The sequence below is a fragment of the Chiloscyllium plagiosum genome, unplaced genomic scaffold (genome assembly GCF_037043375.1).
Source record: "Chiloscyllium plagiosum isolate Xiang-an unplaced genomic scaffold, Cpla_swu_hap1 HiC_scaffold_11, whole genome shotgun sequence".
Lineage (NCBI taxonomy): Eukaryota > Metazoa > Chordata > Chondrichthyes > Orectolobiformes > Hemiscylliidae > Chiloscyllium > Chiloscyllium plagiosum.
In genome coordinates, this window is record NW_028270149.1 from 59,779,699 (window position 1) to 59,806,810 (window position 27,112).

The 27,112-nt window shown below is 39.8% G+C and overlaps 2 protein-coding genes across 7 annotated transcripts in view; one reads left to right on the forward strand and one right to left on the reverse strand.

Moving 5' to 3' along the window:
• chm (CHM Rab escort protein) overlaps positions 1–18,157 on the reverse strand; it is a 101,345-nt gene extending 83,188 nt beyond the window's left edge. The window contains exons 1-2 of one of the 4 annotated variants that reach the window (XM_043704523.2): positions 18,087–18,157; positions 1,037–1,103 (exon numbers count right to left, since the gene is read on the reverse strand). In XM_043704523.2, the coding sequence (XP_043560458.2) occupies positions 1,037–1,046 (10 nt within the window). In that variant the 5' untranslated portion in view covers positions 1,047–1,103; positions 18,087–18,157. Of the gene's footprint in view, positions 1–1,036; positions 1,104–9,302; positions 9,358–18,086 lie in introns of those variants that run through there. The other 3 variants (XM_043704522.2, XM_087992130.1, XM_087992128.1) reach the window with 3 other exon arrangements.
• A 4,599-nt stretch (positions 18,158–22,756) lies between these two features.
• Positions 22,757–27,112, forward strand: part of dacha (dachshund a) — a 395,958-nt gene continuing 391,602 nt past the window's right edge. For 2 of the 3 annotated variants that reach the window (XM_043704519.2, XM_087992131.1), the window contains exon 1: positions 22,757–23,246. In XM_043704519.2, coding sequence (XP_043560454.1) covers positions 22,804–23,246 — 443 coding nt within the window. In that variant the 5' untranslated portion in view covers positions 22,757–22,803. Of the gene's footprint in view, positions 23,247–23,588; positions 23,721–27,112 lie in introns of those variants that run through there. The other variant, XM_087992132.1, reaches the window with a different exon arrangement.

Here is a 27,112-nt window from a genome sequence, read left to right on the forward strand (position 1 = left end):
CTATATTTATCCCTGAGTAATGGACTTAACACTATGGGAAATTTAGTATTGACGATTCACCTGACCTGCACATCTTTGGACTGTGAGAGGAAACCAGAGCACCCGGAGGAAACCCACAGACAGGGTGAATGTGCAAAGTCGCCAGAGGTGGGAATCGAACCCGGGTCCCTGGCACTGTGAGGTAGCAATACCAACCACTGAGCCACTGTCACTGCAAGATCCCAAGAAGCTGTGAAATTACAAATACGACAAAATACGACTTGGTTGCCACGAAGAGAAAAATTCAGCCCATATTTAAAATTACTCGTGACGTATAAAGGGTACATTGACTGTTCAATCTCATCTCCCATGTGACTATTTCTCATTTCTTCACAAGTAATTTGGAAACAAAATAGAATAAATTTACTATTTCTTGTTAGTCTTGCCTCCATCATGCATCTGCTTATGAAAATATGGATTGGAACAAAAGGATGGAGACAGTCAAAAATGCCTTTCACATCTGACTATAACAAAATAGCAACCAATCAACATACAAATGGCTCAGTCACTTTTAATCACCATTTCTTAGTTCAGAAGGTTCAGTTGAGAAACCAAAACAATCAATCACTGATTTAGTAGTCAAACTTGTACTTTCTTTCAACTCCCTTTAATGCAAATTTCCAGATTTAGAATTAATGAGAATGAATTGCATTTCATGGAATAAAAGACTCGAAACACATTGTTTGCAAAACAAAACGGTAATAAAAAAATTAACTTACGTTAAAAGTAAAAAAGCAGCCCAAATTTGGAAATGAAGTAAAACAAAATATGCAACTTTGATTATAGCATCTCATTTTGCTTTACCAACATAAGTACTGGAACAGTAGAATAAATCCATTTTACACAATGTTCAATAAAAGGTTGAGAACATAAAATGTTTCAAGTCGAGGTAGTAGTATTTCTACAGACAAGGACACAGCTTTGATAATTGATCACAGACTGACAGCAGGAACACAGTGATTGGTTTCCTTCCAAACTGCAAAATACTGTAGCTTACCTGTCAACATGAAGAACTCTCTGGCCAATTCGAGAACAAGCAGCTGCAATAATGGACTCTTGCAGACCTGCAATAGAAGTAAATTTAAAAGGCATTCCATTGCTCAAATATAGAATACAGAAACTAGATATATTCCTGTGAATACTCTAGCCTTAAAGTAATGTCAAATTTAAATTATATTCAACTTGCGACCTAATTTGTTTCTGCAAGCTTTGGAAGCAAGCTTTTGGAACTTATTTCATTTGATGATCATTCAAACTGCAAAGCACAAGATGGCACAGCAGCACAGCACTACTCATTGATTTTTGAAGAGTCCCACAATACAGCAGATTTATAAAACCCCTTTTCAAAAGGAGGAAAGTGATGAAAAACAAAATCCTCCTTTGCCTTACAATTAGAGGAAATGCTGAAATATATTAAGGAAGTGGCAACATAGCATTTGGAAAACCATATGATGATTAGCTACAGTCGACTTATATTTTCAGCATTTAAAGCTTCCCTCTTTGACAACTGGACCTAGTATCTTCCTTTGGAAAAGGAAGATACAATGTAGGAAGGTTTGGCCTTTTAACATTTCCATCACACAGCATTGAACACACTGGGTCATTCTGTATTCATAAGCATAGATTGATGACATTTCTTTTCACTGAAAGCAAAAGGACACTTAAACATCCTTTTTAATACAGATGTCTTCACTATCCTGCATCGCATCAAGCTTATTTGAATTAATCATCCAACTTTTTCAATCTAAATAGTTAAAATGGAAGACTGAATAAAATTGTTTGTAATAAAATGTGTGAAATAAATACAAATATAATGAAGGAATACGAGACAAATCACATTCAGAGGTCAAGAAAATGTCAAATATTGCATGCTGTATGTTGAAAATTTAACTTATCTTGCTCAAAATTCTTTTTTACTCTTATTACAATCAAAATCCAAGGGTATGACAATAACAGCTGGAGTTACAGAACTTTTTGTTTATTGTAGTTCACTTCCTTTACTGTGTTTACTTCAAGTGAGCTAGGACATTAGTTAAAGAGTTCAACAGGAGGTCCTTTCAATTCTCTGTAGACAACATCAAACAAATGAAAGACTCAATTTTATGCAACATAAAGTAAGTGCTTTGAGAGCTACTATGCTTGTTAATACTGGGGCAGTCTAAGTCTGTGCTGCTGCTGATAGGATTCAAAATGACTCTTGGCTGTCAGCATTTGCTACTGTCCAGGTCTGACCTATTGACACATTGTAAGACATCCACCTTCAGCTACTCCTGATTGTTCAGCAATGGAAATGGGATCAGCATTGTGAAAACAGATCAAATGTTTTTGGATAATGACCTTTGTGGTTTAATGCCTCTCTCTCACCCTGTCTGCTTGATCCACTATATTCTATAATTTTACATATCTCGTCAAGAAACATATTTGACTTAGCATGTCTCTTTTCTAAAAGACAGAAGTTGCATGCATGATTTAGTACATATTTGCTGATAGGTATTCTTAGAAATAATCAGAGTAGCAATGAAATAGGTTGGAAAGCAAATTCTCTGACAAAATACTTGGAAGGTTAGTGCTGATCTCAAGTGTTCACAGTTCAATTCAATTCTCTTAAAATTAATGTTGCTAAATTACAATCAGTTTTGTCCTACTGCAGCAAAAAAAATGCCAATTCAAAATACACTAGTGTTGTGATTGTACTGCAATCCAAGGATAACTAATATGAGATGAAAATGAAATTATGCAACGAGAGAACCATTGCCATAACTATGATCAAGGGTAATATGTATTTGTTACTCATACTGCGTTAATTTGCTGATACAGACGATCACACTATTAAATTTGCATTCCATTTGACAGTTCAAAGAGAGCATATTCTCAATCCAGCCTCATATTTGCTGACACAGATAGGCATTATTCAAAAATTAACAGGCATTGCACAGGAAAAAAGTTTCATAATCACATGAAATACAAATATAGTTTTACCTTAATGGTTTAACAGTCATTGGAGAAACCTAGTGTACAATTTACTGGATGTTTTGATCAATTATTAATAAAAACTCAATGATCTTTCTGAAATTGCATGTCTACAAGTGATTCTGTAGTATTACATTGAGTATGTGCATCAACATGCATTGTCAAAAGTTAGAAGTATGCTAGATTGAAACAGAAATGCGTCTCACAAGAAATGTTTGAATTTACATTTAGGTTTATACAGCTCAAAGGTCACCTGGGTTACAGAAAGGAAAAGCAAGATTTGAGTGAATGTTGCTGCGCACTGCTGCGATTAAACACAAAATACAAAACAACTGATGGAGGAACAAACATGAAAGCAGAAGAAAATCCGTGATAATGCGAGAATATGTTTAGTTCAGTGCCCATCTTAAGTTTGTTCGAGAAGAAAACCTGTGTGTAATCTGATATTGACAATCCAGTGGTATTTTTATCTATAATTCCAGAGCAATATTTGTAACCTACATGCATGCTGGATTCTAAGTCAAGACCAAAATATTAAGCATAAACCCAGATACCTGCACTTCTCAATACTTAAGAAATATTCTGCCTGTTATTTAACTACCTAAGTGAATAATATTACACTAATTTACATTACGGTTCATCTGCCAGATACTAGCCCATTCACTTACCTGTCCAAGTCTTCTTGATGACTCCTTGCATCCTTCTCAAAAAAACCTCACATTTCCAGCTAGTTTGCTGCCATCAACAAATTAGGAAATATTATAGATGATTCGCACATCCAAATTATATACTTAATTTACATAGATTATGAACAGCTGTGGACCTATTACTGATCTTGCAGTACCCATTAGTAACAGCCTGCAATTCTGAGAATGATCCGCTTATGCCAACTCTCTGCTTTTTATTAACTTACTCTATCCCTACTAATTCACACCCGATGTCATGTACTTGAAATTTAATAACCTCCTTTGAGGTTACCTTATCAAAAGAAAAATTCAAATACACTGTATCCACTGGATCTCCTTTACAAATGTCACAATGAACATCTTCCAAAACATCCGATAGGTTTCTCAAATATCATTTTCCTTCCATAAATCCATCCTAATTCTGCCCTGTTTTACTGTTATTTTCTAAGTGTTCAGTTATCACATCCTTTTGAGATTCTAATATTTTCCGTACTACAGACGTCAAGTTAACAAGGTCTGAATTTCTCCACATTCCCTCCATTCTTAAAATAACAGGATTACACTTGCCACTTCCAGTCTGCAGAAACTTTTTCAGAATCTATTGAATCAAGATAGATTGAACCAATCATCTAATCCAGGAGATTTTACATCTCTCAATCCAACACATTCTTCATGTACATCCTTTTATTCATCCCAATTTCTTTTTGCTCTTCAGTTACACAAGTCCCTTGATTACCTAGTATTTGTGACTGATTTTCTGTATCTTCGTCCATCAATACATGTACAAAATTTACTTTCTCCACCATTTCTCGATTTTCCACAAATTCTCTTGTCCCCAAACAAAACTGATCCAATTTTAACCTCTGCATACACATAATGAAGCTATTACAGTCTGCCTTTATGTTCTCTGTTAATGTGCATTCATTTCTTTGTTTCATCAGATCCTTTGCTGGGTTATAAATTTCTCCCAATCCTGAATCTTACTACTGTTTCTTGTATTCTTATAAACCACTTGCTTTGATCAACCGCAATCTTTAACTAGATTTTGTTAACAATGGTTGATTCATCCATCTCTTTGAGCATCTGTGCCTTGAAGGAATGCTTGTATTTTGTAGACATTGTGATATTTCTTTAAATACTAGCCATTGCGTATCTATTGTCATATCTTTTAATGTATTTGTCCAATCCACCATAGCCATTAGTTGTTTGCTCAAATCTGTGCTCCCTCTCACAGCACAGGTAATCTTCCTGCCAAGATGTCAACCCTGGTCCTGCCAAGCTCATACTGATCCTACTTGCCCCAGAAACAGCCTCAATGCTGACGCGCCCCTCATACACCAATTTTCTAGCCATGCATTCAATTGTTCCGTTCTCCAGTTTCTATGTTTACGAGTACACAGAAGTTGGAGTAACCCTGAGATGTCTGCTTTGAAAGTCCTGCTTTTCAATCTCCTTGCATGCTTAAAAGAAATCTGGCTTCAGGGCCAGTTCTTTCCTACTCAAGTTATTTGAATAGGCATGGGCCACATACATTTATTTACCACTTTGGAATCAGGTTCTACAGTGCTTATTACAGGAGATTAGTTTAGCTCCATTGACTGAATGACTGGTTTGCTATGCAGAGTGACACCAACTGCACCAGCTGAGGTTGCCATGAAAGATTCTCTTCACCTCGTTTGACATGTGGTGACTCTCAGGTAAAACCACCATCAGTTGTCTTTCTCCCTCTAATGTGACAGTAGCCTTATAACCTAAGACAGTATCTTTCTGATAAATTGGGACATTTTGGATGATAATGAATCACGAGAAGGTAACACTATATACTCTGAACGTACACAAAAAGTGCCATTGCTGCCGTCTGCTCTCAGTAAGAATGATGGAGTTGGTAACTTAAAGACAAGCTATTACAAAAGGGATGATCTTACAAAGTGACTGACATATCAAAGAATGAGCAATAGGAAACAATATCAGTAAGATGACCATTATTGTAAAGAAACCACACAAATGAGCATAAACTACCAAGCCAATTCAAGATTAATTATGAACTGTTCATGCACATAAGAAGCCAACACCTAGGTACCTTTGTCCCTAAGTTGGTACTGTAAATGACAACTTATAAACTTTTCACTGTACTCATTTGAGTACGTGACAATAAAGCTAATTCAATTACAGTCTAGGATGTCTCTTATCAGTCAAACTTTTGTTGGTTATTAAGGTTATTAATAAGTAGTGATTCTTAGGATTAGGGTACAAGGAGGAAGACTCAAAGCACAAGGAACACTTCAGCCAACAGAAGCTTCAGGACAGGAGACATGTGTCCAGACAACTAGAGTTACAAATTGGCATCCCAAAGAGAATGAGCTGAAAAGTCACTTTTTATTTCTTTTATACTAGTTATGATAAACTTAAAAACTTTGAATATTTGTGAAAACACATTTGTTTTATGTATGGATTTTGTAATTATTGGGACGAACAAACTTAGTGACTCTTTCAAACAAATAATCTATAATTGTCATTGATTTAGATCTTACAATTACAGTTAAGCGCACCCCAAAATTCTTACAATCCTAGAAAACCAGCTTAAATACTCAAAGCCTGCAATGGGATACAAGATAAAGCAAGTGAGCAAACATATGACAGATGGCGTTAAATATGGGAAAATATGAAGTTGACCACTATAGTGGAAAGAATGAATGAGTAGATTTGAGTAGAGTATGCTGCAATTCAGATGGATTTGGATGTCCTTGTACAAGGATCAAAAAGGGTTAACTTGCAGATACAGTAGAAGGCAAAGCGAATATTGGGTGGGTGAGAGAGTTGCAGACAAGTAGGGAATTTTTGCATAAACTGTATGGGGTAATTGCAGTCTCAATCAAAGGAGGAATACTGCTTGCATTGGAGGCAGCATCATAAAAGTTCACAGAAGAGATTGCCTTATGTGGAAAGCTTGAACAGGTTAGGTCTATACTCAAAGTTTAGAAGAATGAGAGTTGATTTTATTGTAGAATTCAGAGGAAGGTTGATAATAGTAGATGCTAAGAGGCTATTTCCCTCAGGAAATTTCTTCTCTCTGAACATTATTAATCTTTGCAATTCTCTTTCACCGATAACAGTGAATCATTGGGCAACTGAATATATTCTAAACAGAGTTAAACACATTTTTTATTTGCAAAGGAATCAAGGGGTACAGGGTACAGGGAGAAAGAAACCAGAGGGCACAACCTGATCAGTCATGATATTATTGATGAGCAAAGCAGGCTCGAGGGAGTGAATGGCCTACCAGTGCTCCTAATTATGTTCTGTACCTTCTGTCCAACATTAGCTGTCAGTAACCTATTGCTTCCACTTGCAATCCGCTCACTTGTTGTGTTTCAATCTCTTCCTGGATTGAAAATGTCTCATCTTTATCATGGCTTCCTCAAGCTATACATAATTTCCCATAAATCTTTTACCCTTAAAATATTTTTTTTTACCCCAACACCTCATTATTGCGAACTGTCTTTCAGCTTCTGGGCACTGAACTCTGCAATGCCCTCCCTTAAGCCAATGCACTTCGCTACTTCCCGTGATTCCTTTAAGTCTTGTCTTATTTGCCACCTCTTCAGTAAACATTTACATTAAAAACCTGGTGCCTTTACTAGAAATCTTACAAAAGAACATGAAAGAAAATTAAATAACCCAAGATCCCCAAAATACAATCGCTTTATCGGAAAGATGTTGCGAAACTTGAAAGGGTTCAGAAAATATTTACAAGGACGTTGCCAGCGTTGGAGGATTTGAGCTACAGGGAGGGGCTGAACAGGCTGGGGCTGTTTTGCCTGGAGCCTCGGAGGCTGAGGGGTGACCTTATAGAGGTTTACAAAATTATGAGGGGCAGGGATAGGGTAAATAGGCAAAGTCTTTTCCCTGGGGTTGGGGAGTCCAGAACTAGAGGGCATAGGTTTAGGGTGAGAGGGGAAAGATATAAAAGAGACCTAAGGGGCAATTTTTTCACACACAGGGTGGTACATGTATGGAATGAGCTGCCAGAGGAAGTGGTGGAGGCTGGTACAATTGCAACATTTAAGAGGCATTTGGATGGGTATATGAATAGGAAGGGTTTGGAGGAATATGGGTCGGGCGCTGGCAGGTGGGACTAGATTGGGTTGGGATATCTGGTCAGCATGGACGGGTTGGACTAAAGGGTCTGTTTCCATGCTGTACATCTCTATGACTATAACATATGCAAAGAGGGGTCAAGTATTGCTTCTACTCGCCACTTTCTTCAATTATGATTTTGAAACTCATTCTGGCTTTAATCCATAGAAATATTATTTACAAATAAAAGCCAATCTAAAATATATGCACACACGAATGAATTGCAACTTAAAGTTGAAACCATTCAGAAGAGAAAATTATACCAGAAGAGATCTTGGAAAAATAAGGTTACTTTAGAAGCCAGAGAAGAGCCAAAACTCCACCAATAAGGCCATTAGTACAAAAAGGAAGTTTCAGAAATAGTATACAATAGTTTGAAAAGCTTTGCTTACATTCTCAATTCTAATCAAATACCTTGATCAAAGTAAAAGCATTACTCCACATTTTCCTGCAGCTTTTTATACATTGCGTAGTTACAATACACCTCATTTCAGAATGAGATAAAATTAGAACACAAAGTGCATAAAAATTGCCTAATTTGAGATTAGTTATATAAAGAAAACTCCTAAATCTGCAAGTAAAGCATGGTTAATCAAATTTTTTTTGTTTTAAATTGAAAAATGTTCAGAAATGTACTAAGAGTAGCAGACCTTTCAGTTCCTTGATCTTGTTCCACCATTCCAGTCAAGAATGATTGATAGGTACCTCAATTTAGCTACCTTTGCTTCCTAGTTTTCAGTACTCTTACCTTACAACCTGTTTGTTCAATAGATTCAGCAATAGCAGCCTTTTTTGTTCGTACATGCATGTGTGCTTACATGTGGTGAGAAGACTTAAGATTTCCATCAGTCTTTGTTCAATTCAAACAACCAAATTGAAGGAAATACTTTACCTGTACATAGGTCAGAGCTGAAAATGTGTTGCTGGAAAAGCGCAGCAGGTCAGGCAGCATCCAGGAAACAGGAGAATTGACGTTTCGGGCATAAGCCCTTTTTCAGGAAGGGCATTCCTGAAGAAGGGCTCATGCCCGAAACGTCGATTCTCCTGTTCCCTGAATGCTGCCTGACCTGCTGCGCTTTTCCAGCAACACATTTTCAGCTCTGATCTCCAGCATCTGCAGTCCTCACTTTCTCCTGTACATAGGTCACCAAATTTCTTCATTTTAAACTCATTTGTTCAACCATCTAAACTTAGAATACAACCTAGATTTAATGACTCATGTGGCACAATGGTAGTGCCCTACCTCTGGACCAGACAGCCCAAGGTCAAATTCCACTTGCTCTAGAGGAGCTTCTAACATGTCTGAATAGATTGATCAAACATATCTGAATAGATTGATCAAACATATCTACAATTAGGCTAATGCAATTTCTCCTCATAAGCATGAATGCTCAGGGATCATTCTGATATTCACTATCAACAAATTAAAAAATGGTGCACCAAGACATAAAGCATATGGCAGCCACGTACTATGTTTATTCCCTGGATAGTGAGCATGGGCAGAAAGCATATTTTGAGTATTTGAGCCAAGTTAACTGACAAGCTTCAGTTGAAGACTCCATCCTCATGCAACACGACTTCCTTTTGGTTTACCTTTTATAAGTAAAGAAATTGAAAACAAAAATCATAAAAGTGAATTTTAAAAGCTTTTTCAATTCAAACTTTATATTCAAACTATTGTGAAGTCTTTAATGTTATTTAAACTTTGGTCAGACAATTCTTAGGCAACCACTTGCAGTTTGTAAGCACCACTCCCTTCAGTATAGTGGAAAATCTTGAACTAATTCGATTTTCGCATTGCATAATGTAGACAAAAACTAAAAATCATCTGAGGCTTGGTAAAATTCCAAAGTCTGATACATGACTAACATCAATACGGATCAGAAATCAGCGTGCATAAGAAAAACAGGAATTACTATCAAGTTTGAAGTTGTAGCAATTTTATGTCTCATGGATGTTATATTGGGACAACTAGTCGTATTTGTATGACTATCAAAAATCTGTTTTCTAACCTGGATTGGAGATAAGAAAAACAATTTTCCTTGTATTTAATACACCTTTCCACCAAACATTCTACTTCTCTACTTTAGAAAATTTATATTAGGAGAACATGCTACCAGAACCAGAGAAATTATATTTTTGATGTTCTTTCAGAATACAAACAATTACATTTCTATCTCACGTTTATCAGGCTCCTTCTAGCGATTGTAATTAACCAGTTTTGAGCATTGTGAAAAGGACAAAAACTTCTACCTAACAATTGTTTCACCAAGCTACTTTTCCAATAAAACTATAGGTAATAAAGATTACAATCAAGACATTTTTTTTTACAGCTGCCTAATGCATATAGCCCAATAGGCCATAAGATAGAGAAACAGAATTTGGCCATTCGACCCATCTGGCCTGCTCTGTCATTCAATCAATCATGACTGTTATGTTTCTCAACCCCATTCACCTACCTTCTGTCACCTTTGATCACCTTACCAATCAAGAACCTCTATCTTAAATAGACTCAATGACTTGGCCTCCACAGCCTTTTGTGGCAATGAGTTCCATAGAATGACTACCCTCTAAGCTGAAATTCCTCATCTCAGTTCCAAAGGGTCATCTCTTCATGCTGAAGCTCTGCCCTTTCTTACTTGTGGAAACATGTTCTCTACAACCATTCTATCCAGGCCTCTCAACATTCTTTAAGTTTCAAAGAGATCCCCCACACTCCCAGTCTTCTAAACTCCTTCGAATACAGACCCCAAACCCTCCTTCAACTGTTCGTCACGCAAGCCCTTCATCGCCAGGATAATTCTTATAAATTTCCTCTGGATCCCTTCCAACGCCAGCATATCCTTCCTTAGATATGGGTCCAAAACTGCTCTCAATATTCCCAATGCATGACTAGAGTCTGATACCACCTCTGTAGTACATCTCTGCCCTTTCAGATCGAATTCTAACAATGCATTTGCCTTCGCTATATGACACATGAACCTGCATGTTAATCTTAGGCATCCGAGCTCAGGATTTTCTAAGTCTGCATTTCAGATTTCCAAAGCCTTTCCACATTTAGAAAATAGTCTATACCTCTACTCTTCTGATCATAGTGCATAACCTCTCATTTTCCCAGACTGTATTCAACTTGTTTTAGTGAACAGTGGAGTTTCAATCAGACTGCAAGATTTTGTACCTAAACCTGTTAATCCTCAAGACATTACTGTAACGAGACAAAATCACCATGCACAAAATTGGTACTCATCGGTCTATCCCCTCCATCCCACCTTCAGACAGATCTTGTAGGCAAGACCTGCTTTGCCTGAGGTGAGAAATGCAAGGAAGAAATATGACACTCTGCAATCAACTTTGTCTGGCTATAGTGACTGCTCTGTTGTCTATATTTTCAAGCCATGCCAAATTCACATTCTTGAATAAGGAAGAAGATGCCACTTACAAATCTTTGAGGTGGCAACTTAAATCTATCCCAAAAAGGTACAGGTGATGCATAGAATAATTTCTATGTGACTGTAACTGTCAATGAGTAACCAAAAGTATGTTCATGCATAAAATTGCTTCAAACATGTACCACAGCATGGAGTTTTAACTCATGCACACAGTCTCTGATGTAGATTTGGACAGTTTAACTTCCTCCAATTCCTAAACACATATCGTGAACCAATCACTTGAGATTGTGATCTCAAAAGCTGCAATGGCAAGTACTAAACAAACAGTCTGGGCAGGATATTTCCTTTCTTACTACCTTAAATTGTTATTCAATGAGAAATTTTACACTAACTCAATTGGCCACTCAAGTCAGTACTCTGACTGGCTGATTGGTGACTTCTTTGGACATGCCCATGAACAAAGTCATACTCAAACTGCACTGTGGTCAATGGTGCATCCCTGACAGTGGCATGGGGCTCCAAAACCTGTGCATGCACAATTCTTAACTCCAAGACCCCATCATTTTCTAACTATTGAGTACAAAATCATTTTGCCCAGTCAGTAAGTCTACCCAACTCCTCAGATTGAAATTGCTCCAGTTTCACACATTAAAAATGGGGTCAGAGTGGGAGAAGGTTTGGAAGGACTGCATTAGGATTTCTCAAATCAATTCTCCTAAAACCTTAATACCAAATGAATTCTGATGTAATATCTTCTACTGCTGTTCAAGAGATTTTAGGATTTCAGGAGGGTGGGAAAGGCGAGCGACATAACTTATTCAGGTGCTGGGTGCCACACTCCGACTTCCCAGCATTCTTCTGCTTAATACTCCTCAGGGCAACACAAACTTCATACGTTCCTCTATTTCAGGTATTTCTTTACATTCTTATTCTAGCCTATACACCCTCCACTATCTTTTGTCACCATACAGTCTTCTCACATGCATGCTCCGCAAGTGCAGACCTTCCTTCTTCTCCACACAAGTTGTTTCTAACATTCTCAAATGCTGCAAAGCAAACAAGGAAAACTAAAGCAAACAACACAGAGTGAGCAGAGACCATAGAGAAGGCGACAAGGGAATGCCTTCCACTGACTTGACAATGTGATGATGCAGCCCCTTTAACAAGGTTATTTTACCTTTATTTCTTCTTTTGAGAAGGGTCAGAAAGGCAGAGATGCCAATAAGTCTGAACTGGCTACTTCAATAATGATAACAGTTACTGCCGAAGTCAACAATCAGAAATAGCTTTCAGATTGTTCTTTTTAAAATTAGTTGTAAAATGAAAGGGGAGTGGTCAGTTCTCTCAGTTCAGATTTTCTTTCTAGTTTGGTTTAGTTTGAAGCTGCTAGTCAAAGGCAGCTGGTGGGGGAAAAGGTTCCCTGATTCAACAGAGGTTTTCTAGCTGACTCTCTATCTGACATCTCTTCTGTAAGAACCTGTGCTTGATTTTACGTTTTTTGGCAAGGGATTGTTTCTGGGGATGTTGCAGGAAATTGGAACAGCATTGTTAAGTCGCAACAGAGTCACTTGGGTTTTCAGACAAGGTAAATTATTCTATACTCTGTTCTCTTTTGTACATGTTTCATTCGGTAATCTGTAAATAAATTGTTTTGTTTAAAACTGAGTGGTCTGACCACTCCTAGAATATCCATCTTACACTTGCTTAAAACACTATGAAAATTCAGGGTCTGGGCTACCTTCTTGAAATGTTTGGAGGGGATCTGGGCTGGTCCATAACAATGACCACTGACAATATATATCAATCTGTCCCACTGGGAAAGTGACCTCATTCCAGAAAGCTGTAGATATCGGTGATGACTTGCCTTAAAAACTCGAGAATCCTGGATATTGATGCTCATGTGACTCAAGTGTTGATATTCTGTCTGTAGACTGTGTTGTGGTTACCAGAACTATGGTCTGTCTATCTACTCAAAAAAGGAATGTATGCTTGAGAAGGCAGCTGCCAGTATTTTGATGTTGCTGATCCTCTTGTTACTCAGAGATGCAATGTTGAGTTAACAGAGAGGAGAAACTGCTATGGAGTAACTAGATTACTTACATTGTGGAAACAGGCCCTTCGGCCCAACAAGTCCACACCGACCTGCCAAAGCGTAACCCACCCAGACCCATTCCCCTACATTTACCCCTTCACCTAACACTATGGGCAATTTAGCATGGCCAATTCACCTAGCCTGCATATTTTTGGATTGTGGGAGGAAACCGGAGCACCCGGAGGAAACCCACACAGACACTGGGAGAATGTGCAAACTCCACACAGGGAGAGTCGCCTGAGGCGGGAAGGGAACCCGGGTCTCTGGCGCTGTGAAACAGCAGTGCCGCCCACAAAAAACATTACAACCAAATGCTCTTGTTTTCAATTGACCAGTTAATAAACTATGTTTGGGTCTGTGGTGCAAAATTTAAAATGTTGACAAATATGTCTTCTATTAATATTGTCTAAATACCTGTCTGCAACTAAACTAATTTCAAATTTTTGAAGCCTGGCTTTCAGTATAATGACTAGCTAGGTTTCAAAAACAAAGCATTTAAATTGGAAGTAGGGAAGTAGAAATTTTTAAGGCAGGAGAAGTTTGAAGTAAAAGTTAAATTAGATCAGTCTTGCACATTATCTTCATGACTAACAAAGGGATCAATGACAGGAAAGAGACAGTTTGAAAAACAAACAGAAGGTTCATGGAATATCCTCCTCAAATTTGGCTGCCCTCAGAAATATATCACGTAATGATCACCATGTGTAAATCATGGTTGTCACAAAGAGAACCAGTACAAACTCCCAGTTAGTCACTGCTATAATGCATGGAACAGCAGGCAGCATGGTAATACTGCAAGGAAAACAGAACATAAAAGTAGGCATTGTTTTGCTGCAACAGAACAGGATATTGGTGAGACCACATTTAGAGTAGCATGCAAAGTTTACTTTCATCGTATTAAGTGACAGAGCAAGCTGGAAAATATCAGTGTTCCCTCTAATTTCATTTTTCTGTGTGGATCACTCAAGGTCTTTGCAGGACAACGACTTTGGGAACCAGAAGTCATTGCTGCTATCCACAATGATCTCCATGCACACAGCCTCAGAGCAGGCACAGATGCAGCATAGCATAAATTGGAGTAGACTGATGGTTAGCAACAATAAGTTGTTTGTATATTTTCAATGTGGGAACCAAAATAGTCCATTTCCTCACATGCTTTGGAGGAGTCGTCAACAATGAACTTGAGCTCTAAGTGAAACAACACAAGAGTCACTGGTATACGGAACATTTAAGACTGACAGTGATTTTGTTTTGGATTGGGACCAGTGTAGATCAAGCAGATTTTCATCTGTTCTGTAAATTACCTCCACATGTGGATCATTTGTTTGAGGTAATACCCAGTACTGGCGTGAGGAAAATTGAAGAGAGCAGTACAAAGGTTGACCTCAGTTTTCACAAGAAGAAAAAAAGCTATCATATATTACGACCAAATCATCGATACAGGGTGCAATGATTGAGGTCCTCTTCACCTCCCACAAGCCAAAACCTGCCCCTTGAATTAAGATCAAAAGCAAAATTCTGGATTTTCTGTATCTTGAGAGCCTTATCTTGATGTAGGCAGACATATGGGCAACTTCATTAAACAAAAAGAAAAATTTATCACCTCCAATCTACTAGCACAGCATTTGGCCAAGTGGTAGAGAGAGAGACTGAGGACCAAGAGCTCAACTTTGAAACTACCATAACGGTTTCCAAGTAGCAGTAATCTCAGTGTTCCTAAATGCCTTGGAGACTTTTAGCAGGCATGTCAAAGCACTGGTGAACTTATACCAGCAACTGATTCTTAAGATCATCCAAACCAGTTGGCAAAAAAAGGCAGTGCAAGATCAGGAACCTCTTCCAGGTGAACCTGCCCAGAAGCAAAGAACTGATCACTCAAAACCAGCTGTGTTGAGCAGTATGCTTGTTGCCAATCTCCCAAATAAATTGTTCTACTCAGATTAGTTGCAGCAAAAGACTCCCAAGAAACAATGGAAATGCTTAAGAGATACCCTCAAAAGCATCCCTAAAGATGTCAAACAAATATGTTAACTTGTACAACTGACTGGTGACCAATCAAAACAGTTATCCAGGGAAGCAACAGACACATTGAAAGATTTTGGAGTGCGCAGAGTAAAGTCGAGCATTTGCAAGGAATGCATAAACCTCCAGAATACCCATCCAAACAACCCAACGCCAACTCGAGGACACCTCTTCCTACTGCCCCCTCGACCATGACCCCACCCCCCATCACCAAACCATCATCTCCCAGACCATACAGAACCTCATCACCTTAGGAGATCTCCCACCCACAGCTTCCAACCTCATAGTCCGGGAACCCCGCACTGCCCGGTTCTACCTCCTTCCCAAGATCCACAAGCCTGACCACCCTGGCCGACCCATTGTCTCAGCATGCTCCTGCCCCACTAAACTCATCTCTACCTACCTCGACACTGTCCTATCCCCCTTAGTCCAGGAACTCCCACATACGTTCAAGACACCACCCACGCCCTCCACCTTCTCCAAGACTTCCGTTTCCCCGGCCCCCAACGCCTCATCTTTACCATGGATATCTAATCCCTCTACACCTCCATCCACCATGACCAGGGCCTCTAAGCCCTCCATTTTTTCCTCTCCAGGCGTCCCCAACAGTACCCGTCCACCGACACACTCATTCGTTTTGCCAAACTGGTCCTCACCCTTAACAATTTCTCCTTTCAATCCTCCCACTTCTTCCAAACCAAAGGGGTAGCCATGGGCACACGTATGGGCCCCAGCTATGCCTATCTCTTTGTTGGCTACGTAGAACAGTTAATTACACCGGCACCACACCCCACTTCTTCCTTCGCTACATTGATGACTGCATTGGCGCCACCTCGTGCTCCCGCGAGGAGGTTGAGCAATTCATCAACTTCACCAACACATTCCAACCTGACCTTAAATTTACCTGGACCATCTCTGACACCTCCCTCCCCTTCCTGGACCTCTCCATCTCCATTAGTAAAGAGCGACTTGACACTGACATTTTTTGCAAACCCACCGACTCCCACAGCGACCTGGATTACATCTCTTCCCACTCTATCTCTTGCAAAAATGCCATCCCGTATTCCCAATTCCTCCACCTCCGCCGTATCTGCTCCCAGGAGGACCAGTTCCACCATAGAACACACCAGATGGCCTCCTTCTTTAGAGACCGCAATTTCCCTTCCCACGTGGTTAAAGATACCCTCCAACGCATCTCGTCCACATCGCGCACCTCCGCCCTCAGACCCCACCCCTCCAACCGTAACAAGGACAGAACGCCCCTGATGCTCACCTTCCACCCTACAAACCTTCGCATAAATCATCCGCCGACATTTCCGCCACCTCCAAAAAGACCCCACCACCAGGGATAGATTTCCCTCCCCACCCCTTTCTGCCTTCCGCAAAGACCGTTCCCTCCGTGACTACCAGGTCCACGCCCCCCCCTACGACCCACCCTCCCATCCTGGCACTTTCCCCTGCCACCGCAGGAATTGTAAAACCTGTGCCCACACCTCCTCCCTCACCTCTATCCAAGGCCCGAAAGGAGCTTTCCACATCCAAAGTTTTACCTGCACATCCACTAATATTTATTGTATCCGCTGCTCCCGATGCGGTCTCCTCTACATTGGGGAGACTGGGCGCCTCCTAGCAGAGCGCTTTAAGGAACATCTCCGAGACACCCGCACCAATCAACCAAACCGCCCCGTAGCCCAACATTTCAACTCCCCCTCCCACTCTACCGAGGACATGGAGGTCCTGGGCCTCCTTCACCACCGCTCCCTCACCACCAGACGCCTGGAGGAAGAACGCCTCATCTTCCGCCTCGGAACACTTCAACCCCAGGGCATCAATGTGGACTTCAACAGCTTCCGCATTTCCCCCTCCCCCATCTCATCCTAGTTCCAAACTTCCAGCTCCACACTGTCCCCTTGACTTGTCCGGACTTGTCCGACTTGCCTAGCTCCTTTTCCACCTAACCACTCTACCCTCTCCTCCCTGACCTATCACCTTCATCACCTCCCCCACTCACCTATTGTACTCTATGCTACTCTCTCCCCAACCCCACCCTCCTCTAGCTTATCTCTCCACGCTTCCGGCTCTCTGCCTTTATTCCTGATGAAGGGCTTTTGCCCGAAACGTCGATTTCAAAGCTCCTCGGATGCTGCCTGAACTGCTGTGCTCTTCCAGCACCACTGATCCAGAAACCTTCAAGTTTATCTGCTCAAATGTGGCAGCCTCCACAGAACTTGTCAGTCATCACAAAACCCATCAAACTGGAGCATCTTCAACAACAAGGGGCAGAAACTGCTGGGCAAACTCAACAGATCTGCCGCCAGACCTGCTGAGTTTTTTTTTCCCCCAGCAAATTCTGTTTTCGTTTCTGAATTCCAGCATCCGCAGTTCTTTGGGGTTTTTGCTTTGGTGGAGCATCCTCAACACGAGGGACTGTTAAAGGGGGTGAGAGACCAACAGTGACTGCAATTCAAAAGTACTCGGTTGGCTGCACTGGGCCCGTCTTGGTTTCGTAAAGACATGTAAATGTTATGCTTTTGCTTTGACACTCTTTGCTAACACAGGGAAGGGTTGGGTTTCTTGCCTGCTCCGGGGCGGGGGCAAGTGTGACTGGCCCGGGCTTAGACCTACACCCAGCTTCCTGTCACTTTTTAAATGTCCGGCAATCGGAGACACCCTCCCCCCCCCTCCTCCCTCCTATAGCTTTACCACTCCTGCGGCAGGGACCAGCCCGGATGGGACACAGCCGCTCCTTACCTGTACCCAGGATGACCACGTCCAGCTCCTCCGGGAGAGCGTCCGCCATCTTCACAGAGCACACGTGACGCCGAGCCCGGAAATGACGACGCCCCTTCTGCCCCGCAATGTTGTCCATCGAGGTGGTATCCGCCCCGCTGCTCTGCCAATCGTCCCGCGAACATCAGACTTGTTACAGCGTTCCCGTAATCAGACAGGAGCTTCGTCAATGACAACCGTTCACAACAAAACATTACGCTATAAATCCTGGCACAAAGCAATGGTGCAGCCACTTTCTATCCGCTCCTAACTTCTGCCAACAAGTAAATGACATGTCAGCAGCAATATCAAACTTGGAATCGTAAAACAACAGATAGTTCGTCGTTTGAAAAGAACGTAGCTGTATTGATTAGTTCTTAATAAGTATATCCACAATGCGAACTATCGTCGATACTTCTCTAATTTAATCAGAATTCGATAGAATGCTCCTTAAATCAATTTAAAATCATTCTAAGTTCTCAATTTTCCATCCAATTAATCCAGAAATCTTTTGGTGTGATCTTTCTTTTAGCAAAATTAACTGAATTCAACAGTGTTAATCATTTGTCGCAAATGTATCATTTTGGAATTCTGTCCCCTTACTGAGTTTGACTAATTTCCGGAAAGTTGATTGAAAAATAAATAACTCGGATTTCCCCCTTGCAACCGACGAAAGAATAATTAATTCAATTCTTCGTGAAGTTTAAAATGCAAAATGTCAACTCGGAAAATCACATTCATTTTATTAAATAGCACATCTTTGTGGCGATGTTGAAACACTTCTGCAGCGAAGTGCAAATTGGACAGGTGGAAAACTGAATTAGATGGTATTCCACTTTAGTACATCATCGAATCGCCTTGCCATTAAGTAGGATACTAGCTTGTCAACCCGAAAAAGCGTTTCGCCTGCTTGTGGCAAAATTACCCCATATTTCCAAATAAAATGGACATGCAGCATGCATGTATCAGGTTAATGTAACAGGTATGTAAATGGAGATAACAAGTTTCTTTTGTTGTATAACAACGCAGTATTTCGCTGCCAACAATTGTAATCATGCGACCTTGAATTCTGTGAGCAGTGTAACCCAGCATTTGTGTGTAAATCTTAGTTTTTTTGAGCTAAACCGACCGAGACGACGCCACCGCACCCTTATCTCCTTGAATTAAATGAAAATACTGCGCAATTACAGTTTGACTTCGGTAAACTCGACAGGTTCTTCGAGGGGTCGTTTTCAGTAAGGGGTGATTACTCAGCATGCGATTAGTAAACTCAATTTCATTGAATAAATGTAATACTTTTATGAATGAAATGATATGACGTCTGTTTCCAATGCACTGGAATATCACTGAGGGTATGGGGTTATAGCAGCGATCTGGCAGAATGTGTCTAAGAGAAAAGTTAGTTTGCTTTTTTTGCTTACTTTAGCGATGTCGCTATCGTTGAAACATCTGCCCACTCCCATCTCCTCATTTTTCATACTCAATGTTTAATACTTGTATTATTATACAGCCGATCTCACCCATCCTGGGACTCGGGCAACAAAGTACACACAAACACGCTTGTAAACACAATCTCCTTACTGAGAAATTAAAGCGGCGAGTGTTATCGCACGAGATAGAAAGGAAAGCTGCATATAATTTTCAAGCTGACATTAGCGACTGGGTAACACGATCAGTTTGCAAATTTTCTAAACAAAACAGCCCCTTCAACAAAATGTAGTAAGGAGAATAAAATCATTAGCTTGAATATGTTAACTGACCATCACCCTGATACGCATGTTATCTTTATAACACGCCAGATTGTCCACAAGATTGACAAATCATTATTGGTTGTACAGCATTCGCGAACAATGTGCCTAGTTAAAAATCACACAACACCAGGTTATAGTCCAACAGGTTTATTTGGAATCACTAGCTTTCGAAGCGCTGCTTCTTCATCAGGTGGCTGTAGACTTGATCGTATTGTAAATGCTGTGAAAACTCTTAGATCATTAAAGGCGCTACATCAATACATAGTTCTGAAATAAAATGAACAAAACCATTAATAAAACTAACAACTTCTCAAATATCTCTGTTATAATTATGATTGAACTGTTATTACCCATTGCTTTACAGTTAAGTTCAGAGTTTTATCATCACTGTGGATTTTTAACAAAATTTTTAAAATATGACATATGATGCTTAAGAATTTCAGACAAGCCACTAACCCTCAAGACAAGTGGTGATAAAGACGGTGTAAAAAAAGGGGGCCACGTTTGTCCAATTTGATTACTCTCACTTGTGCGCAAACTATTTCCAAAGTTTTATCAGGCATGTGTCCCCACTTGAGATTTGAGAACTTTCCACTTTCTTGTAACAAAGTTTAAAGAAGTAAACTTATAGATTCCCTCCAGTATGGGAACAGGCCATTTGGCCCAACAAGTCCGCAGCGACCCTCCGAAAAAGTAACCCACCCAGACTCATTCCCTTATATTTAACCCTAACTAATGCACCTAACACTATAGGAAATTTAGCGTGGCTAATTCCTCCTACCTACACATCTTTGGATTGTGAGAGAGTATGCCAGCTCCACAAAGACAGTCACCAGAGGTGGGAATCGAACTCAGATTCCTAGCGCGGTGAGACAGCAGGGCAGACCACTGAGCCACCGTGCCGCCCTTAAATAAAATGCTGAAATACTACCCAAATCTGGCAGCATCTGCGGTGAGCGAAGTTTCAGTTCAACGACGAACTTCTCTGTCCAGAGATGCTGCCAAGATCTGCTCAGTGTCACCGGCACTTTCTGTTTTTATTTCACACTTCCAGCATCTGCAGTATTTTGCTTCTGAACCAACCATGCGTGCTGTCTTCACACAACAGTTTCCAAAGTGTGTGAAACGTAACCAATTATAATTTGCTTTCAAAAAAAAATCGTTTGAGCTTATTTTAAGAAATTTCGAAACGGGAGGAGAATTAATTATGTTAATACATTCAAAAATGATTTGTACTCACGCCGTTGCTATCGTTACAAATTATCATTTTGTCAGTCGCAAAATATGTAACCAACAGCCATTGTAGCAGGTATTCGTTTCCAATTATATAAGTTCTATTGACGTATTATTCACATGTTACAAATAATGCCAATGGACAGATTTATTGCTTAGTTCAGTATTTACCAGCCAAGGTGACATTCCAGACGCATATTCCAGTCGGCTAGTTTGATCTCAAAGGAAGACGGAAATGACCACCTGGTTGTTACATCTGTATAACTTAAATGTGTAGAACCCTTGTGTTTTATTCTCGAATCGCCCTCTCTGCTCTGCATATCTTCGAATTCTCTCTATTTTTAGATAACATGCCATCTGCTGGGTTAACAACAATACACGTTTTCCATTTGAATTCACTCCGCAAAATTAACCCGTGGTTTGCGTAAGAAGATTTAAAATAAGCAGGTATTATTTGTACACCTGTTTATAATCCGCAAACGCGTCAGACGTCTTCACCCTGCCCATTGGAACTCCAAGCAGGGGGGAAAAATACTTCAGCGAATGCCGAAAATCTGACGTGGAACAAAAACAACAAAAAAGGGGTCTGCTAAACACTCGGAAGTTTTGGTAGCGTGAAATGTTAACTCTGTTTCTCCCTCCACCGATGCTGCCTAACATGCTGAGTGTTTCCAGTGTCATTCTTTCTTTTGTAAAAAGTAAATGCCAGTAACATTATCAAAGGAATTACAAAACGGAATTTCTGTGAATATATTATTTGCGGGATGGCTAGAGTGCCTGCTTTGAGCTTTACGGTAACATTAGCTGGACCTCGGTTACCCCTGGGCTATTTCTATTCAAACTGATATAAAATGAAGTTTGTTTTTAGTTTTCTATCCCAATCAATAGATTATCCATGCGATTTCTACGGTGTGTATTTTGTAGATGATTCCACTTTATGCAGCAATTCATCTCGGGTTGTACAATTCCGAACTAAGTTATATGACCCAAACACAAGGAGGCATCTGAAGATCTGAAGACTCAAGATTAGTTACTTATTTCACCCTGTTCGATCCACAGTCATTAATGCTTTGTTTACATGAATATGTACTAATAACTTTATTGTGTGCCAAAGGTGATAAAAATGCAATCTTTTGATTCTAAGACTGAAACGCTGGGTTTTTAAAGGCGGACAGAACTAAAATACATTGAGAATGCTTGAACTCGGCCGAACCTTGCAGTCTTGAGAGTTGTCTTTTCAAATGTACCCACACTTTAAAACATCCTCCGTCAGAGAATGATGGAAAATTCATTCAGAACAGTTTTTCTTTCAAAGATGCGTTTCTAATGAAATAGAAAAGTGCGCGGGTGTCATGTGGGATAGAATTTAATTCTGAAACTTCAGGAAAGCAAGGAGGGAATGCAGCTTTAAAGCTGAAGCGAGCAGTTCCTGTCCATTCACTGATTTATTGATGTATGCTCAGCACGTATTTCAGCAAAGGCCGACTGGAAGCCCCACCCTCCGGCCTTTGATTGGCGAAAAAGCGCCGCAAATATCCAATGGTGAGGGGGCCCAGGGCAGCTATGCTGCGGATTGGATGAGGACCGTGTCCGTCACAATGTGGGGGGCGTGGTCGGGGGGCAGAGTGGGTGACTGCGGCTCTTCTCACTCATTTCTTTACTACGTTGCACAGATACACAGAGAGACACAGGAAAGTACATGTGGACAAGTGACCATGGCTGTGTCAGCTCCCGTTATCCCACCGCCCCCTCTCACACCCACTTCCACCCCGTTAACAGGAGGCTTGTACCGGACCGATTCGATGTACCCCAGCCCTTCGGAGTCTCCCAAACTCAGCAGCATTGGGAACAATCTCAACAGCGGCAACGAGTGTAAGATGGTCGAGCTCCGTGGAGTCAAAGTGGCGTCTTTCAATGTGGACGGGCAGGAGCTGATCTGCCTCCCGCAGGTTTTTGATCTCTTCCTCAAGCATCTGGTGGGCGGTTTGCATACGGTTTACACCAAGTTAAAGAGACTGGATATAACGCCCGTGGTCTGCACCGTGGAGCAGGTCAGGATCCTCAGAGGACTCGGAGCCATCCAGCCCGGCGTCAACCGTTGTAAACTCATATCCAGGAAAGACTTTGAAACTTTGTTCAACGATTGCACCAACGCGAGGTAAGCACCGTCTTTTTTCGTCTTCCCGCATTGTTTCTTTTTCTTTCCACAATACTTTTTTTTCCCTCTTTCAATATTTCCACCCATCTCCCTTTCATTATTGTCACCTGTTTGGGAATTTTTAACCGCTTGTCATTTGGGTTGGGGGGTGGGGATTGTTCGATGATCAGAAACGCTGTGGGATTCTCATTCAGAGAGAGATCCATTAAGTCTTGAAAACTAGTGCAGCAGATTGAAAAAAACGGGGGGGGGGGAAGCACCAGCTTTGGCACTTAACGCAATTTACAAACTCATCGATTCGTCCCCAGTCACGTTTCAGTTTCGCTCTCTCACCCACCCTCTCTATGAAGCTCCTTGTATTATTGCAACCATGGAACCCAGATCAGCGGAATGAATACATGTTCGGTCATCCAATATGAAAACATTTTCTAATTATATCTATTCATCGTTTTACGAGAAGCATATGATACCCACGTAAGCGAGAACATCACTTTTTATGCGCTCGTTGTACATGTGTAAAACTAGCACAAGGTTCGGCTGTGCACGCACAAAGTTAAACGAGGCAGCGAAAGGTGGCTTAAGATTCCAGATTTTGCTACTGGAAAACAATGTGAGGTTGCTTTCAATTACTTGCGAATGGGGATCAGCGCCGCTTTGCTGGGGGCGGGGGTGGGGAGTTGTATGTTTTCTGTTTCAGCCTGCAGGACTCGCTGTTGTCATTTCTAATCAACAAAAAACACCAAAAAAAAACTTATGCCAAAGTACTAAGGACGTTCACAATTAGCAGATCATTCGAGATGCAAAATAGACCAAGGTACCAAATTAAACCGCGGGTTGATTTATCTGCAGCACTTTTTTTCTTTGTTCTGTTTGAATTGATCGCGAATTAATTTTCAAGATCGTCTTTTCAGACTGCAGATGTTGCAGTTTGTACAATAAATCAATAGGAGCAGATCTAAATGAATCGCCTCGGATATGGATTCTGTGCATGTTTTGATGTCTCTGTGTTATTCTTAGCTTGTTATCCTGATAGATATATACATGGTAAGCATGTATTGCCAACTAGGGTTCTGCGAAACTATAACTTTGCAATTGACAGACCTGTCAAACTCAATGAATTAAAAGAAAACTTTTTTCAGTCCAGGAATGGTAGGCGAGTGAAACAATCCCTTATAATTCCTAGGTTTGAAATTGATCTGCTGGTTTTATTGCATTCATTATTTATTGAAGAACTGCAAGCTAAACATAACGTTAAGCTATTTTGCACTTAGGGACTGCATTTAGGAAATTGGATGGAAATTGCATTACTGATGAACATCTGTGCATTTTCCACTGCTGTATTGTTATACTTGGGTGTAATGGCTCAGCAGTTTTTTTTTACCCACATAATTTCTAGCCACCATGTCATTTTGCCTTTTGCAAAGTACATTTCTGAAATATTCTGTCAGAAGGGCTACATTTACTAGTCATGTTGAAAAAAAGATTGTCTGCAAAAATTAATTTTTCATTTGCCTCTAGCAGAGGTTTAATAGAGTACACACTTGTTGTTTGCAGAAATATTGTTTAATCACATTAATATCACAGCCTGAGGAAGGAAGATAATTGTACAAATGCATATAGAAATATGCATTGCTAACTTTTTATGATTAAATTATGTAAATGACCCATCCACCGTCCTTCGGAGCACTAATCATCTAATTAGGAGTGATGTCCTGAATAGATGTTTCTGAATCTGGGTATATGCAATCAGAAATGCATAAAATTGGAACTGACATTCATAATTCCAGAAAATAGCCTGCAAGATAAATGTTAACATATATACAAATATACATGTTAATAAAAGTAGAGGTTAAATTAACTTTATTGCTATTTCTATAAAGGCTGTCTGCATAATTAATCAAATGCCACATAAATTACTTGTTCAGGTATGTTAGCTTGGGAGTAAGGTAACAGGTTTTTATAAATTGTGCAGGATTTCTTCTGATGATGAATGAATTTCAAGATGAAATAACTGTACAAGCAAAATAATATAAAAACTTGCTACTTCTAAAACAGATTTCACGAATGTCAAAAACATTTATTATTTTTTAGAATGCTTTGATATCTTTCAGAATTTGAAATCTTGTCTTAAACTAGTTGAGACATAGTGGCCCAAGGTTAATGCCAGGTATGTGATTACCAAGGTAAACAGTAGGTAGTGTTACTAATGGGATTGAGTCAAAGTATATTTTGTGCGCTGATTGCAATGTAATATGTTGGTTTTAATTTGCCTACAGTAAATATAATGTCAAATGTGTCATGTGGAAATAAATACAGTGAAGTTTAAAGGGAGACATGATGCCCCAAAGCATCACTCACTGGATTGATTTATCTTGCGTGGTATAATGACTGCAGATGTGGATCTGTTATTCTAGATGAGGAATGAATTTGATGAGCTGATAGCACAAGCCAAGAAGCGTGGTTTTAATTACTGATGTGGAATTTATTTGTGAAGTGCAAATGATTTACTATATTACTTTGTTATTGACAGATGACCTTTACATCAGAACATTGCTTTTCAATTAATCAAAAAAGAAGAGGTATTTTTGGGACTCCACCATTTGATATATTTTAAACCATTAGTTGATGTGAGTCTGTGAAAGGACTTGACTGACATATAATACTATTGTGACCGACTGGGGTTGTGTGTTACTGTGCAGTGTGAGTTCAGTGGTTGTAATAATGGGATGGTGGTAGGAAATGAGTGGGTGTTCTTTATTTTGAAAAGTCAAGTTTATATCAAGCTCATTTAGGCTTAATGTCTTTCAAAATTATTTTGAGTGCTCAAATAAAATGAAAGAAATTAAGAATCATGAAGGAGAGCATGCGGAACATTTTACTGCTTTCTTTGAAGCCACAATAGGAGTAATCCACACCCCTGATGTAATTTCCAGAGTGTGGGTAGGTTTCAGAACACCTGGCTTACAGTTTCAGCACAGCTGATAAAATAAAGTTAAATTTTAGATTCATGTGGCAGCCTGAAGAGAAGAAAAATAACATGAGGGTTTCTTTTGTAAACACAATAGATGGAGCAGGGAGATAAGGGTCTCCCAACTCTTTAATCATTCTTTGTTACAAGTTACTTTTAAGGGATCAAAGTATTTGAAATGAGAGCTTTTTTTCATGTGATTCATAATACTGTTCCAACTAAGAGCTTCTGTTTGTAAGTTTACAAAATGATGATACTGGATATTGAAATTAATGTTTTATATTTGAATCACAAACAGATATCATGTTGTCTTAGGCTCTTTCATTTGCGAATGATCATAAAAATAATGTTCTGAGTAACACACATTTAATATGCAATTTGGATTGTTGACAATAGTAGAATTATGGATAAGATTTATTTTATAAATCTGGTTAAAAAGAAGTGATCTTTATTGCTGAAACATAGAAGCAACACACACAATGCATTGTTGCATGTTCTTTAAACCATAGGGTTTTTTTTGACAGATTGCGCTGATTACAATTTCCTATGTTTAAAAAGCAAGGTGAGTACCTGTATCTGACAAGAGTACAGTAACCATTGCAAATTATCATTAAGATTTTACAAGGTATTTTTAAAGTGGTACAATATGGAACTATCTGTCCTATACATAAAAATGTCTTTAGAATTTAAATACAGAAATATCTTAAATTGAAAAAGAAGATAGTATACTAACGATGAGCATTTTGTGTTGACCAGGTAAATTAACTTAAATATTTATTTTGTAACACTTGTGATCTTAATATATAGGACTTACATGATTTTTGCCAAATACAGTAACATAACTTGATTTTAAGCAGCAGTCACAAAGCAGTTGGGGGTTCTAAGTGTAGCTCACCAT